Source organism: Henckelia pumila, chromosome 4 (genome assembly GCF_033568475.1).
Source record: "Henckelia pumila isolate YLH828 chromosome 4, ASM3356847v2, whole genome shotgun sequence".
In the NCBI taxonomy this organism is placed as follows: domain Eukaryota; kingdom Viridiplantae; phylum Streptophyta; class Magnoliopsida; order Lamiales; family Gesneriaceae; genus Henckelia; species Henckelia pumila.
In genome coordinates, this window is record NC_133123.1 from 17,471,898 (window position 1) to 17,486,989 (window position 15,092).

Genomic DNA, 15,092 nt, shown 5'->3' on the forward strand with positions numbered 1-15,092 from the left:
TATATATTGAATTTTACGCATAACATAACCAACTAGCTATAAATGAGAAATTAACATCTTACATTTATTTATATTAGGAAGTAAAAACAAACAAAACAAAACAAAAAACTAAACTAAACTAAACTAAACTAAAAAAAAAACCCCATGGATGGATTTTGGCACGGTGTGATCCTCCCAAGTATTTTCCCAGAAACATAGGATACCAATTTCTAAAGTTAGCTTAAAATAATCATATTAATTTCTAGTTTGATTTTAAATTTATTGAACTGTCATAATTTTTGGATCATTTTATCATTCAAAACTCTAGCCAAATCCAATTTGAATCAACAAATAGTCAATAACGTTTCCTTACATCCATCCTAGCCATGAACCAACTTTTGTATTTTGGTCCTCGAATCAGTGTAACATCAATGTCAAAAATGTAAAGAAAACAATGTCTAGAATTAGAAAGGAGTTAATGATCCTTTTTCAAGAACAGAAGCCATTTAAAAATAGCTATTCGATCCAAACAATCTTGCGATTCATGTATCTGAATCTGCAAATGTCCTCAAAGAAATCATCAGCACTGCTGTGGCTGCTCTTCATCTGAAGAATCTTTATTGTCATCTTTCTTAAATTCTTAGCATACTTTATCAGTGAATCCAACGTACTCATCTTTTGTTCAGCATTTAATGGCGATCTTACAGTCACCACGACCTGCTCGAGGCATGGAATCGAAAACCTAGAGTCTACCTGCAATATAGAAGCATGGTTCTCAGTTCAAACGAGAATGTCAAAAGGCATTAACTAAAACTTATTGAGAATCGTCATCCATCTGAGAAATGCTTCCAAATTCACTGTCCTGTGTGTTTTTACATATCCCACAAAAATCGATGTGTAATAAGTAATAACACAACAACGAAAAATTAAAAGCTTACTGGGATTTCTCGATTTAGGGACTTACATTTTTCAGGCTGTTCTTCTGGCAAAGAGCAGCAAACATGGCACCATGAATGTCAAAGGTTTGAAGCTTTGGATGGCAATTAAAAAAGTCGACTAAGTCAATCTCTGGAAAGGGGAGAAGTGTCTCGGAATCACCGGTAAATTCGACCTTCATGTAGAGGTGCTTAACCTCACTTGCCATTTGGAGCATCGTGCTAATCGCATCCCAGCACCATTGCACACCCCTAATGGACAATGTTTCCAATGCCACCAGTTTCCCAAAATCCACCGTATAAACTCTTCCTATAACACATATCAATTGAATTATCACAATTCAAATATTTTATTGAGTCCAACAAGAAATTGTACACAGACAACAGCACTACCTACAAGCCAACAAAAAAGTACCTGAATTGTTGGCAATGGAGAGATTTGTTAAGAATCGAGTTTCACGAACCCTGATAAAACTACAGCCCTGAACTTCAAGCGATGCAAGCTTTGTTGAGTTGATTGTGAGCGAGCAGTTGCCTACTCCAAAAAAATCAAGCTTGCACTGTTCAAGATGAGGATTCTCAATGGAAACATATCTCAACCCTTCACAACCAAGAAGCAAAAGCTGGCTCAAATTAGGACAAGCATGAAGAGCAACAGAAAGCGGGTGTTCTTCCAACCTAGCACCAACTATTTCAAGATTTTTTAGCCTATGAAAAACATCCCATTTTGGAGAATAGACCATTAAAACACCCCAAAGTTTAAGAGACTCCAGATTTGAAGCTGCTTTGATGCAATCCAACTTGGAAGGGATTTCAGTAGAAGTCTGCTGTTCAATTATATTATCCATTCGGAGCTCAAGGTTCTTCAACGAGGGTCCTGCTATTGATAGCCATGACGCAAGGCCGGAACTCGAAAATGGGCAATAAACCACGAGTTCCTCTAGCTTAACAACTGACAAAACCATTTGTCTCACTATGGCATCAGGAGTGTTTCCACTGGTGAGAGTGTCAAAAAGATTTCTGGGGAAAATTAAACTCCTCAAATAGGGCAATGAATCTTTCCATCTCTTGGAGACACAGTTGCAAGAGGCTACATCCTTAGCATTGCTGATTAGGGATAAAATTTGTTGGACTATAGCATCAGGTAGCGACTCCATTATCTGGGGGAAATAATCAAACACTTAACGTCCAATCTTAAAACAGCAAAACACGGTGAAACTTTAAAAAATGCAAGCATACATTGGCCATTAAATCCACAAAACCAAAAAAGTAAAAGGGTTCATCTTATACAGAAAGCCAAACAGATTTAGCTGAAGCGTACCGTAATCAAAATCAACAAATGGGAAATTACCACAACACACTACACCTAATTAGAGAAACACAAAATCAATTGACAAAGCACCAACATAATTTTGTTGACAACTAATAGCATTCCCAATTAATTTTCAAGAATGAACAGTCATCGCAGTTTGAATGAGTGCCAACAATTCCGATAAAAACCCAGATAAACAAACATCCATAAATCACTGTAGCACACACCCACACCCAATTACACACGCATTTCATCTGATTTTAAGCACACCCAGCAGATGGAAGATACATAAAAGGAGCTGACTCACAAGAAAGATGGAAATTTCTCTCCTGGAAGCTGGGGCAAGAAACTAGTGCTGGAATTGGCTTCGATTCAAAGGAAAGATTGAAATAATGGAGAGAGAGGGTGGCGGAAGTGTTAGGCGCGGCTTTATAAGAAGAAGGTTTTCAAATTTTGAAAGAGAGATTTGTTTCATATTTTGGAGTTCGATTCAGAAAACGAAATGCATGGAAATTTTTGAAGCCCGCCTTGCTTCGTTTTCCACCCTTTTTAAAATTATTTCGACCGTTCATGCTTTTATTTTATGGTACTCTTTGGTTTCATTTTCTACATTTTTGCACAAAAATATAGTATTTTCGAAAAAATTATGATTAGGAAAAGTCAATTTTGTTTGATTTTTTATTATTTGGAAAATTTGCTTTCCTCCTGTGGAAAAAATTGGAAAATCGACTCTAACTATATGTGTTTTTTTTATAATAATAATAATAATAATAATAATAATAATAATAATAATAATAATAATAATAATAATAATAATAATAATAAAACTGTTTCGATTGTTCTATATATCTAATATCCTAACGTTTGAGCTTTGTAACACATTACTTTACCATGATTTTAAATCGCATATTTGATCAATTAAATGTATTTGGACGCTACTGAAGCTGTTATTGACATCTTTTAGATATTAGATTCTTTTAAATGGTTGATCTTGGAGGCTAAGGTTTTCGCTAAAAAAAAGTAGGTGACCAATCTTTTCACTTTTTTAAATTGTTGAATAACATATTTCACCATATTGCACGTAGTAAGTGTTTTGAAATTTATTTGATGTATCATATATCATTTAACTTAACGTTATTCATTAGAGGGAAAAACATATTTGTACTCAATTTATCAAATTTATTTATTTTAAATATTTTTTATGCTCAATAATTTTATTGAATTTAAGTAACTCACGTATGAATTAACGATAATTTACATTCTTCCGTAATAATCACAATTCCATTTTTAGGATGACAAAATTGTAATTCGTCATTTATCATAATTTTAATATCAAAATTAATAAATCAAAGTAAAAATGATAATGCTTATCGCTTTATATATCATTATTTCACATCCTATAAAAACATTTTACAAATTATAGTATAATTTCCACGTATAATTTTTCTCACTAATTAAACGCAATATTTTAGACATAAAAAATAATATATATTAATGAGTATAGTTCCGACCATATATCTATTCACAAAATTAATTCGTGAAATAATATCATAAAATTTTTGTGAATATAATTTTTAACTTGTATTTATTAACTAACAATACATATGCTTCGATTTGGTTAAATTAGGAACCGTTTAGGGTAAGATTCATTGTTAAATTCAAGGAACAAAAGATACTTTGATTATTTAAATCATTCTTCATCAATTTTTAAGAAATCCCCTCCGACATAACGTGGGTTAGCTGACTTCGGGGGAAAAAAACTTAGTATAAGCTACATCGGGAGTGTTTCACCCCCTAATTCAACACCATTAATCATGTGGGTCCCTTGTATTTTTATGGAAATTGACATATGTGTGGATGATCCAATGACTAATATTTGACCACATCATGGGGGGAGAAGTACTCCAGGTGTAGCATAGAATAATCCGAAAAAAAAAAAAAACGTGGGTTAGCTGACAATACCCGTGTTTGGTTCCGGTGATGAGATAATTGATGGATTGATAATTTAGTGGATAATTTAAATAATAAATTTAAAAGTGTATTGTTTTGGTGTGAATGATAAAGATAAACAGATTCTATGTGTATAATTGTTTGTTACTCTTGATAAACTCTTGCATAGATATTATTCAATATTCACTTACCAAAAATGTCCTCCACTAACGTTTACAACCTTTCAACCACAAATCTTTGTGGGATCATCTCGGAACAACCACTTGGTTCACAAACATTGTTCATCATCTTTTGAGTTATTCTCGTTCATCTCAGATCAACAAATACGATATTCCTAAGGTATTTAATACGGTAAATGATATTTCTCTATATTGGCTGGATAATATAGATTTTATTATCGAATTTGATGCAATCTAAAAAATAATCTCCCCACGGTGTTTAAAAATATTTTCACTTCTACGATATCCCGACTTATACACATGTAATCGATGGTAAATTATTGAATTAGATTTGATATTCACTTCATTCAGGGACGGATCCAGGAATTAGAAGGGGGGAGGCTTGAACTTAATATAATAAATTATATATTATTATCAAAAAATATATTATATATATAAATATTATACTGTTCAAAAAATTTGAGCCCTACGAGATTTTGAAACATAAATTCATCTATAACAGAATCTACATCTATATCCTTACCTAAATATCGTTCAATATAGAGTGTCAAACAATCGACAAGAAAGTCATCTTCCATTTTATTGTGAAGTGCCGTCTTCACATGCTTCATTGCTGAAAATGCTCGCTCGGTAGTGGCGGTAGAAACAGGTAACGTCAAAATAAGATGAATCAATCTAGTCAACATAACGTAAATTTTTGACTGCCCACTCTCAGTCAATTGTTGGCACAACTCAACAAGTGTCGAAACCTTCAAATTCTGCATAACGTCAAGTTTATAATGTACCAATTCATACTCCAAAGCAATGATATCTTGATATGTGAAATATTTAGGATAAAAATTCGTAGAAAGCTTGCAAATATCATCACTGTTAAATGAGTCAAATGAATTTTTCGGTCTAAATTTGTACTAAGAGAAAGAAGTTCCACTGATGACTCATTAAACCGAGTATTTAACTCCATCAAGATGAAATCTATTGCTGCATTAAAAACATCAAAGTGGTAATGATGCTCAACTGTGATTTGCTGACGGGAATGACCGATCTTGTATAAACAATCAAGGTTAGGCACATAAATTTCATTTCTTGAACAAAAAACTTTTACTCCATGAATAAATTCTTCCCATTCAAATTCTCTAAGTTCTTGAAGGATAGTTTTGGTAGTGGAGACAAATGCAAAAGCTGTCAAAATGTCTTGAGATTTTCTTTGAAGAATTTGACAAAGAGTATTTGTTTTTCTCATAATTTTATGCATCAAGTGCAAAATGAACACAAATTCAAAGCTTGCCATGTTTCTATAAATCCCCCGAACTTCAGCCTTAGCTCTTCCATTTGGATAATTTTCACTAAGAACTTCAAAAACTTTGCAAGTTGCAGCGTACATACGTATCAATATTTTTATCGAGTCATAGTCAGAACTCCAACGAGTAGCTCCTTCTCGCTACAAATTACCAATCTGATTGGCCCCACTTCCAGAATCACGTTCTTCAGTTGCCAACATATGCTCAATTTCATTTCTCTGTGCAGTATGCAACTCAGCAATGCTCTTGGTGGAAGAAGTGACAATATTAACAATATTATCCAAATGAGAAAAGAAATGCCAAATAACATTGACATCCTTGGCTGTAGAAACCAATGTCAGTTGTAATAGATGAGCAAAACAGTGAACATAATATGCATATGGACAATCTCTAATAAATAATGTCTGAAGTCCATTCCACGCGCCACACATATTACTAGCACCATCATATCTTTGGCCTCTAATTTTCTTAACTTGGAGGTCATGATAAACAAGAACATATGATATTTCTTTTTTCAGATTCAATGAGGTAGTGTCACTAACACTTTTGATGGCAAGAAATCTTTCTGTCAAAATCCCATTATTATTCACAAACCTCAAGATAATGATCATTTGTTCTCTTTTAGATATATCTCGTGCTTCATCAACAATAATAGAGAAACAATTATCTCCAATTTCTTCACGAAATCATTTGTCGTACTCTATTGGCCATAATATGCAAAATCTCTTTCTGAATTTTTGGAGAAATATATTGGGCATTTTTGGGAGCATTCTCAAGTATAACTTCATAAATTTTTGTACTTATTTTTGCAAAAGCCTTCACCAACTTAAGAAAATTCTCACGATTAAATGAAGATAAAAATTCATCATTACCTCTAAAGGCACAACCTTGAAGTGCTAGCCAGCGAACAACCACAATTGAGGTCCTCAGACGCAAATGATTTTTCTCCTTTTCCTCTTTATATTGGGCATGCATAAATTTGTCAATATGTTGTGAGGGTCTCATCAAATTTTCAGCCCTTCTCTCGCACATAATATGAGGCGAAGATGCTGCAAAAACAATATGAGCAAGAAATGCACGTCTTTCCTTGGTTTACTCTAATCCAATTGTCAAATCCTCCATTGACAAGTGCTGAAATATTAGTTGAATTAACATTATTCAGAAAAAGAAAATAATAAAAACAATATGCCTTATTTGTAGAAGGCGAATACTCCAACCAATGAAATCTCTGGAATCATTTTTTTAAAAACGACGATTCTGACTTCCAAATTTTATAACCGGATACTCCAACATATCTGGTTGATAAGGTCCCATTTTCAGATATGAACGTCTTATCCCATCTCGTAGATTAACATTATATTCACATATTTGTTTTTTTTTTTCAGATCTCGTTCAATACAATTGGAGGATGACTGATGGTCGTTTCTAGGTGAGGAAATTGAAGGAATTTGGACACTAATTGGAAGACTTTCACTAAATTGATGGTCCATTGTAGAGACTGTAGAAATTGAAGTATTTTCACTAGTTTAATGATCTCTTTTTTTAAAGAAAGAAGATATCAATGTTTTTCCTTTCTTTGAGCAGATTGATGCTCTATTTTGTAATAGTTTAATTTATATTCCTAAAAAAATAATAAGATAACAATCAAAAAAATAACAATCAATTTATCACCCATGTCTTTATTTAGCAATTAAAGTTTGTAAGGGAAAATATTTTAATAAATAAATTGCATACGAAAAATTATTTTAATAAAAAAAAAAATCCAGTGGCATTAATAAGTAATCCACTTATACATAAACCCACGCATATTACATACACTGATACATATAAATAAAAAAATTCACAACCCTAGTACATATAAAGGAGAAAATAATGGTGGTCCAACTTAATTCTATGTAAATTCGTCAAATTTATATCGATATTATTACTTCAATGCCTGCCAATTTCAAAGTAAATAAGAAGTGCATTTACATATTATTTAATTATAAAAAAATTTAAATAATAATATTTTTAGGAAACATAAATTAAAAAGTAATGCTAACAAATCATGTAGAAGATGCAACACTAAATGCAAATGGGGGTGTGATGATTTAAATATTAAATAGACTTGCTTGACAAAGTATTCTAACTTCCAAGACCGACCCGAAAAGAATCTGATCGAAAAATCCTCAAATATTGGTCATCGAAATGAACATGGATACAAAAAAAAAAAAAAAAACAGATGATCAAAGAAATTGTATGATTAAGAAATCCGAAAGGAGAAAACAAAAAAATTAAAAAATTAAATTAACCTGCGTTGGAGGGAGACTGCCGATGTCGTTGTCCAATCACCAATGTTTATGCTGTGAGAAGAACAAAATCTTAAATTGAGAAAAGGCAACAAAGTGATAATTAAATTTTATGGAGATGGGCTGGACTTGAAAGGGTGGGCTGGCTAGAATAGAGAGATGAACAATTATATGGGTACTGGGTAGTAAAAAAAAATAAAAATTTGGCTGGGCTACAGCCCACCACAACCTTTGAAAGCATTCGTCCTTGACATTGACTGTGCCATGCTAGCTGCAATAGACAGATCAAACATGTGGGCAAAAGGGTAGTGTAAGGCCCGGGATTAATTAGAAATTAATCCGAATTTAATTTGATTTTAATCCGAGTATATTTAATTTGGGAATATTTAGAGTTTCGATTTAAATTCTAATATTCTTAAATTATTTAGGATTGAAATTGAATTAAAATAAGGGTCGAGGACCAAATTGTAATTATTGAAGAGTTGAGGGACTAAAGTGCAATTTTGATTGAAAGTTATCAGATTTGAAATATAATTATCAGCATGATACGTGTATTGTTGGTAGAGAATTCAGAAAATAAGAACAGAGCCCGTTCTTCTTCATTTGTCCTTTGAAACTTTGAGTTTCAATTTGCCGTAACTTTTGAACCGGTTATCCGATTTCGATTCCGTAAATTGTTCTGGAATCCTTACGACGAGGGCTTCGATCTCGTGTAAGTTTTATGTTGTGTTATATGGATTTCGAAATCAATAAATGGCAGATATCAGATGTTGAGTTTTCGATTATGTTTATCGATGTTTATGCGATTCTATATCGAAACCGGATTGATGAGTTTGTATTACATGTATCCAATCTTGATTCCAGCATGTTAATCGATTTTTATAGCTATTGAGATGAGGATTTGAATGATTTATCAGCTGGTTATTGACTTGAATATACGTATGATTTGGGTTTTGAAGTTAGAAGTGGTTTCGGAATTACGTCGGTTACCGATTTTCAATCGCTACGCTGTCGATTCGAGTTTTTGGATCATTTTGATAGCCTATATCTGAGCTGAAGTTGTTATCTTGATGATGTGAATGTTATAGCATTTTTATTCTTCAATTTCAGTTGAGTTTGAAGGCTAAACGACACAAGACGCCGACTTAAACCGACGAAGAAAGAGTTGAGGTTTGAAATGCGATTGATTGATGAATTCTTGATGGTTTTGATTCGTTTCTGAAATGATAATCTTGAATGAAGTTTGATATGAGTATTTTGGTTATTATATTTCAGATTGAAGAGTTCAGAACCAAAATAAACGAAGGTATAATGACGACATCGCGAAGTAGGGACTTTGAAACTCAAGAACGACTAATCTTGAGTTGGCCCGCAAAAATCACATACTTGTTTATGTTTTTGATTTGATTGTGATGTTATCGATCCATCTCAGGTAGTGGATCTTTATATTCGAGTTGATATGATGCTATATTGAATTGATTCTATGCCAAGGTTGCTGTTAACCTTATTTGCGAGTCGGTTACGAACTCGTTAGATGGATATCCATGTCAAGATCAGTTATGAACCTTGATGGCTTTGAAGTTATGTGAATCAATTCGTGTATAAAGCGTTTACGTACTCTATTTGTTGAGTCGAGTTTAAATAAAGTCAAGATGATTTATTTAACGCTTTCTATATGTTGGTTATACTGAGAATGTTTTCTCACCGGAGTTTATCTGGCTGTTGTCTTGTTTTGTATGTATGCATGACAACAGAAGGGGCAGGAGCTATTCATCGACGTCATTGACAGCTGGGAGAGAGTTTAGCACGTGAGGACTCGGGTTGTAGATGATGTCTTGAACTTTAGAAGCACTAAACCTTAGTTATGTTGGTTTGGATTACATGTATGACATTTGAGTTAGTTATTGTCGTTTACGATCTTTAGCAACTTGTTCGATGTAATAAAATGCATGTATAGATGCTTGTGACCTTGGTTATATGTATATGCAGGTTTTGGAATTGATATATCATGTATTGGACCATGTTTTGATGATTTAGATTGGAAGGAATCGGATTGACAACAAAATGTATTTCTGCAGATTTTCTGGAAATTTGAAGCCCGCTCGATCCACAGAAGTTGACGGATCGAGCGAGCCCTGTATTTTGCAAAATAGAGAATTTAGTTTTTGGCTCGCTCGATCCGCAGAAGTTGACGGATCGAGCGAGACCAAATTTTGTTCCATCCGAGAGTTGAGCAATTGTGCTCGCTCGATCGGGTGTTTTTCACCGATCGAGCGAGACACTGAAATTTTAAAAAAAAAAAAAAAAATTTTTTTACTTGGCTCTTGGTTTATTTAATTGATGTTTAATGAATGTTAATTGTTCATTAATTGCCTTAAGATGAGATTAGCAATCCGAGGTCCCCATAGGTAGAAAGTCCAAAAATCCATAATCCGAGACACTGTATACATTTGGGCTTTTAATAATACTATCTCCAATACCCAAACAGCAGTACCGTGTTTTTTATTGTGAACATTTACTTATACCGGGCCTTTGGTATAAGCAAATTCCACCAAAAAAATGCAACCAAACATTAGATAGTAGGCTTATCCTAATGTAATCTAGGCTACCAAACACAGAATTTGTTCAAGATTGTTGATATTAACAATTTCAAAATTTTTGTTGTCTATAACTCTACTTTATGCCTAAAGTGTAAAATTTATTCATAGATAGAATGTACAAAAAATGTAGTGTAAATTGATCCATTTGTTTATTTATTTATTTTTGAATAAATGAAGTAAAAGTTGAAGCAGCAATTGGAGCGGACAACCATAATATGCATAGTTTGTGTTATTGTTCCAACATATATGCGCTATACGAACAATTTGATGCACCTTTGAGACATTACGCAAAAAATAACAGCGAAGTTTTCCAGTGTAATTGAAGTGTGGGAAAGTAAGGGATTTTGTTTACTAATTACTCATATTTTTATACTTTAGAAGTGATTTATATTTATATAGTGTTCAATTTAATGTCTATTTTCGGTTGTATTATTATTTTTATTGCCGATTAGAAAAATCCAATAAATCTCATCAAAACACCAAGAACATTATTCAACTGTGATCTAAAACAAACTCCATTTATTATGACAATTTTACATACATGGGATCGTACAAACGTTAGATTTCAGCAAGAAGCAACTCTCTTCCAAGAATTGAGGTATAACCACAAGCTTAAAAGTCAACATCTGATCCACAAGGGTTCTTCAAACTGCCCTTTCAACTTATCCCCATCGGCTCCCCCTCTCAAAGACAACCCCGAAAAACCGAGATCATACTCGTCGTCTACCTTCGGTGACAAATCTTTCGGGTGCCAAGCGGGCGTCCCGTTCTCATATCCGTTCCATGTCAGCCTTCGCAATCCACTTCCGTCCAACCTCACCAAGTACAAGTCACCATATGGTTGGAAATGGTTCGGAAGCGACACTGGCTCGACCGTAACGCCAGCCAAATTTGATGTGAATAGAAGCCACTCCGAGTCCCCGCTGAAGCATACATGATTAAGCCTCTCCCTTTCTTGGTCTAATACAGAGACTGGGATTCTACTCACACCACTGCCATCTGGTCTCATCACATACAGGCCAAATGCACCCTCAGCTGAATCTACATTGTGTCTGTTCGAAGAAAAGGCGATTAACTTCCCATCAGGTGACCAGCTTGGCATTGTATCGATCCATGGCCCGTCGGTTATCTGCCGGATTCCACCATCAAACTCTCCAATAACAGCATCGACTATGTAAAGATTCTTCTGCCCCGATCGTCCAGAACGAAACACAATGGATTTCCCATCAGGTGAGCACGAAGGGAAGGCATTGTTCCCTGTTTCTTCTCGGGTGAGAATCTTGATATCCACCGGAATGGTGGAAACATTTTCGGTTAGATTCGATGGATCAAATGCGATTCGAGCTATTTGCACATTAGCTCTCTCTGATTCAAAGATAGGACCAATGGATGTGAATATGACATTGTTATCAACAGGACTCCAAGAATTGTAAAACGTAGTTCGATTCTCAAACAATGTCCATCTCTTTGAACCATCGGATTTGATCATTTTGAGGCCGGAATTATTGTCAAAATCATGGTTAAACGCAATCAGGTCTCCTGAGGGAGAAAACGTAGGGAAAGAACCATTGAGCATGAGCATGTGCAGTCCATTAACTGGAGAAATAACCGGCTCGAGGTGCGGAACTATCAATGAATCCGATTCCCCTCGGAACCGATGGTACCCGAGATTCGTAGATTCTACCGAAACAAAAGGATTGTAATGGTGGCAATGTGGGTTCAGCAACTCGGTCACAGGATAGAACTTTTGGGATTCGAGCTCGAAAATTTCGATATGGCGATAGTTGTTGCCCTTTCTCCTGGTGGCAACCGCAATCCTGCCAAGATCGGTGTGCATAGCTGCCGGCGTGAAGCAGTGGACTCCGGGTGGCGTGATCCTGACGGGGGCAAGAATCGTGGTGGACTCCTCAAAGTTTTGGGGAAAATCGACTCTGAAAATGCTCCACCACCCATCATCAACTTTGCGGTGGAAATACACAACAGAGTCGCCGCCCCACGTCGGCCAGCCACCGTTCTGGCACAAAACCACACGCTTCGATGGCTGAGTTTCAGGGAAAACGACAATATCGGTTCGGAGATGATGGAATTCGCCACCCCAACGGCGAGATCCGTAGGAAGCCACCGCAATAAGCTTCCCGGAACGAGAGATTGAAGGGCTGTAATCGACGCATCCGTAGGGTGTCAACCGCTGAACAAGGGGCGGGGGCGGTGATTTCACACCGAGCTCCGTGGAGTAAAGAGCCGACCAGCTACGAAACGGCTTGTCGGGAGGTTCGTGTGTAGAGATGAAGTAAAGACGGCCGTTTCTTATGGCTGGGCGGTCGTGAAAGAGACTTTCCGGCGGAGAATGGAGCTGCTCCGGGACGGAGTCTCCGGCACGCTTGAGGTAAATTCGGGCCGACCCAGTTCGTTCGGAGATGTACACAAGCCCGGCCACGGATTCAGCGGCGAACTGACCGTTGAAGTTGATGGATACACCGTCGGTGAGGCGATCCTCGGTAAGGGAGGGGAGATGGACGGAGAAAATGTCGAAGCCGTAATACGGTCTGTCTACAGAAGTGAAGACGATGGTTCCGGTGGGTTCCATTGATGTTTGGTCAAGAAAAAATATGGAAGGATAAGAAATACGTGCCATCTTTATCCTTCCAAATCTTTCGATTTTTAGGTTCCACGTTTTGACATTAATGCTCACTTTGACGTGGACGATATCATAAATAATATATGATAGGACAAATATTTTAATGTAATGTAATAAAAAATAAATAAGAAATGATAGTGAATATAGTAATTAATTTGATTGATAAATTATAGTTTATTTGATTTGATTGGTTTAAATTTATATAAAAATACAAAATTACTTTTTTGTTTTTTTAATAATAAATAAAATATGAATAATATTATTTATAAGGGGTAATATAGTAATTTAAATTCGATGATTTGATTTATGTAAAATAAATAATTAATAGAATGATAAATAATATGACGAAAAAAACGTAGAATTAGATAAGATAAACTATACATAGATTAATAATAATGCTACCAAACGAAGCCTAAGATTGAGTTTCTAACATCATCATTTTTTAGACAATCTTTTTATTAAAGGCAAAAACTCCTATGAGACGGTCTCAATGGTCATTTTTATGAGACGGGTCTCTTGTATGGATTATCCATTAAAAAGTATTACTCTTTATTAAATTGATTTATTATTTTTTATTTTTAAATATTTTTTTTTTCCATTTATATGTTGCTTATATCGACTTGTTTGCCTTTCGTTTTGTATGAATCGATTTCACTCGTTTCGTAGATAAATTTCGTAAAACGATTTGCCCAAAAAATTACTTTCACAAGTTGAATTAGATATTCATTTTATAAAATATCAATTGAAGCGATATCATCAGTGTCGAACTTGATATTTTGAAGCCTGATATTAGCATAAAAAAATGATACCCTCGAAGTATCCATATATTTTTTAGTGGGTATTATGTGAGACGGACGGGTCAATCCTACTCATATTTACAATAATAAGTAATATTTTTTGCATAAAAGATAATATTTTTTAATTAGTAACCAAAATAGGAGACTTGTCTCACAAAAATAATCCGTGAGATCGTCTTATAGAAGTTTTTCTCTATATTTTTTTATCGACATAAATATAATAGTATTTGTAACATCCATTCTAGAAATAAAATATACCATCCAAAAGAATATGTCATAAGCAAATAATGAAAAAATTAAGAAGGTCCAAACAAAATATAAAAAGGTTAACTCCATGCACCACCATTGTGAAATCTTGAGATTGCTAAAAATCTTTTATGAAAAAATAATGTTATTAATTTCTCTCGTTTTCAAATATCGAGCACATGCATCACATGTTTTAAAAACTTTAAGCATTCACTGCTTGTCCGTAGGTGTTTTCAAGAGTGTTTGTGCTCAAAATTTGAAAACACAATCAGTTAACAGTTATAGGATGTTCTCGGCAATTTTGTGATTTCACAAGGATAATGTATGCAATTAGCCCAATATAAAATCATGTTCCAAACCATACATAGTCATTTGAATATTGTTCATCTCGCAATTAGACTTTTCATAAAATGATATTCTTGAAAATAAAATTATAAAATCTCCCCATTATCAAATCGAGTAACAAATTAATTAAGAACAATCCAATAATTCACTAATTTTAATAAAATCCAACATATTCTTATACAAAATTAAACATAAATTATGAGAACATGCTAGACTCTCAAAGCATACGAAAGATTAATCGAACTATTTGATTTATGATTATTTGTCATTATCATTCAGATTCAAAATATTTGTGCAATAATTCAAGTTCAAACAATATCCCTTCAAATTCCAAATGTTTTTGCAAATATTCAAAGTAGACAAAAATACCCAATTAAAAAAACTTAGATATTGAAATAATAAAATCTAAATATATTATATACTTGAGCCGTGGAAGGAAAAGAGATTTTTTACTTTTCAATTGCTCCGTTTTCTGTGGCTTCTCTCGAGTATTTGAATGACTTTATCTTCTCATGATCTGTTCAA

The 15,092-nt window shown here is 34.3% G+C and overlaps 2 protein-coding genes and 1 long non-coding RNA gene across 3 annotated transcripts; all 3 read right to left on the reverse strand.

Moving 5' to 3' along the window:
* Positions 1 to 338: 338 nt before the first annotated feature.
* On the reverse strand, positions 339 to 2,686 carry LOC140866952 (F-box protein At1g10780). Its single transcript, XM_073272015.1, has 4 exons — positions 2,534 to 2,686; positions 1,330 to 2,074; positions 944 to 1,224; positions 339 to 732 (listed from the first exon to the last, which is right to left on the reverse strand). Exons 2-4 carry the CDS (start codon positions 2,069 to 2,071, stop codon positions 496 to 498), a joined length of 1,260 nt encoding a protein of 419 aa, XP_073128116.1. The 5' UTR covers positions 2,072 to 2,074; positions 2,534 to 2,686; the 3' UTR covers positions 339 to 495.
* Positions 2,687 to 5,641: 2,955 nt separating this feature from the next.
* On the reverse strand, positions 5,642 to 7,992 carry LOC140894413 (uncharacterized). Its single transcript, XR_012153816.1, has 3 exons — positions 7,945 to 7,992; positions 6,526 to 6,784; positions 5,642 to 5,975 (listed from the first exon to the last, which is right to left on the reverse strand). It is a non-coding gene; the product is annotated as an uncharacterized lncRNA (long non-coding RNA).
* A 3,048-nt stretch (positions 7,993 to 11,040) lies between these two features.
* LOC140864949 (uncharacterized) lies at positions 11,041 to 13,221 on the reverse strand. The gene has a single exon (XM_073269397.1). It carries the CDS (start codon positions 13,174 to 13,176, stop codon positions 11,161 to 11,163), a length of 2,016 nt encoding a protein of 671 aa, XP_073125498.1. The 5' UTR covers positions 13,177 to 13,221; the 3' UTR covers positions 11,041 to 11,160.
* Positions 13,222 to 15,092: the final 1,871 nt, after the last annotated feature.

What these genes read in the sequence shown, in the direction of transcription:
- LOC140866952 (XM_073272015.1), bottom strand. Translation starts at nt 2,071, where the DNA reads ATGGAGTCGCTACCTGATGCTATAGTCCAACAAATTTTATCCCTAATC. An exon ending in CTCCATTGCCAACAATTCAG is followed by an intron (nt 1,225 to 1,329) that starts GTACTTTTTTGT and finishes TATGTGTTATAG; the next exon opens with GAAGAGTTTATACGGTGGAT. An exon ending in AGAAGAACAGCCTGAAAAAT is followed by an intron (nt 733 to 943) that starts GTAAGTCCCTAA and finishes TCTATATTGCAG; the next exon opens with GTAGACTCTAGGTTTTCGAT.
- LOC140864949 (XM_073269397.1), bottom strand. Translation starts at nt 13,176, where the DNA reads ATGGCACGTATTTCTTATCCTTCCATATTTTTTCTTGACCAAACATCA.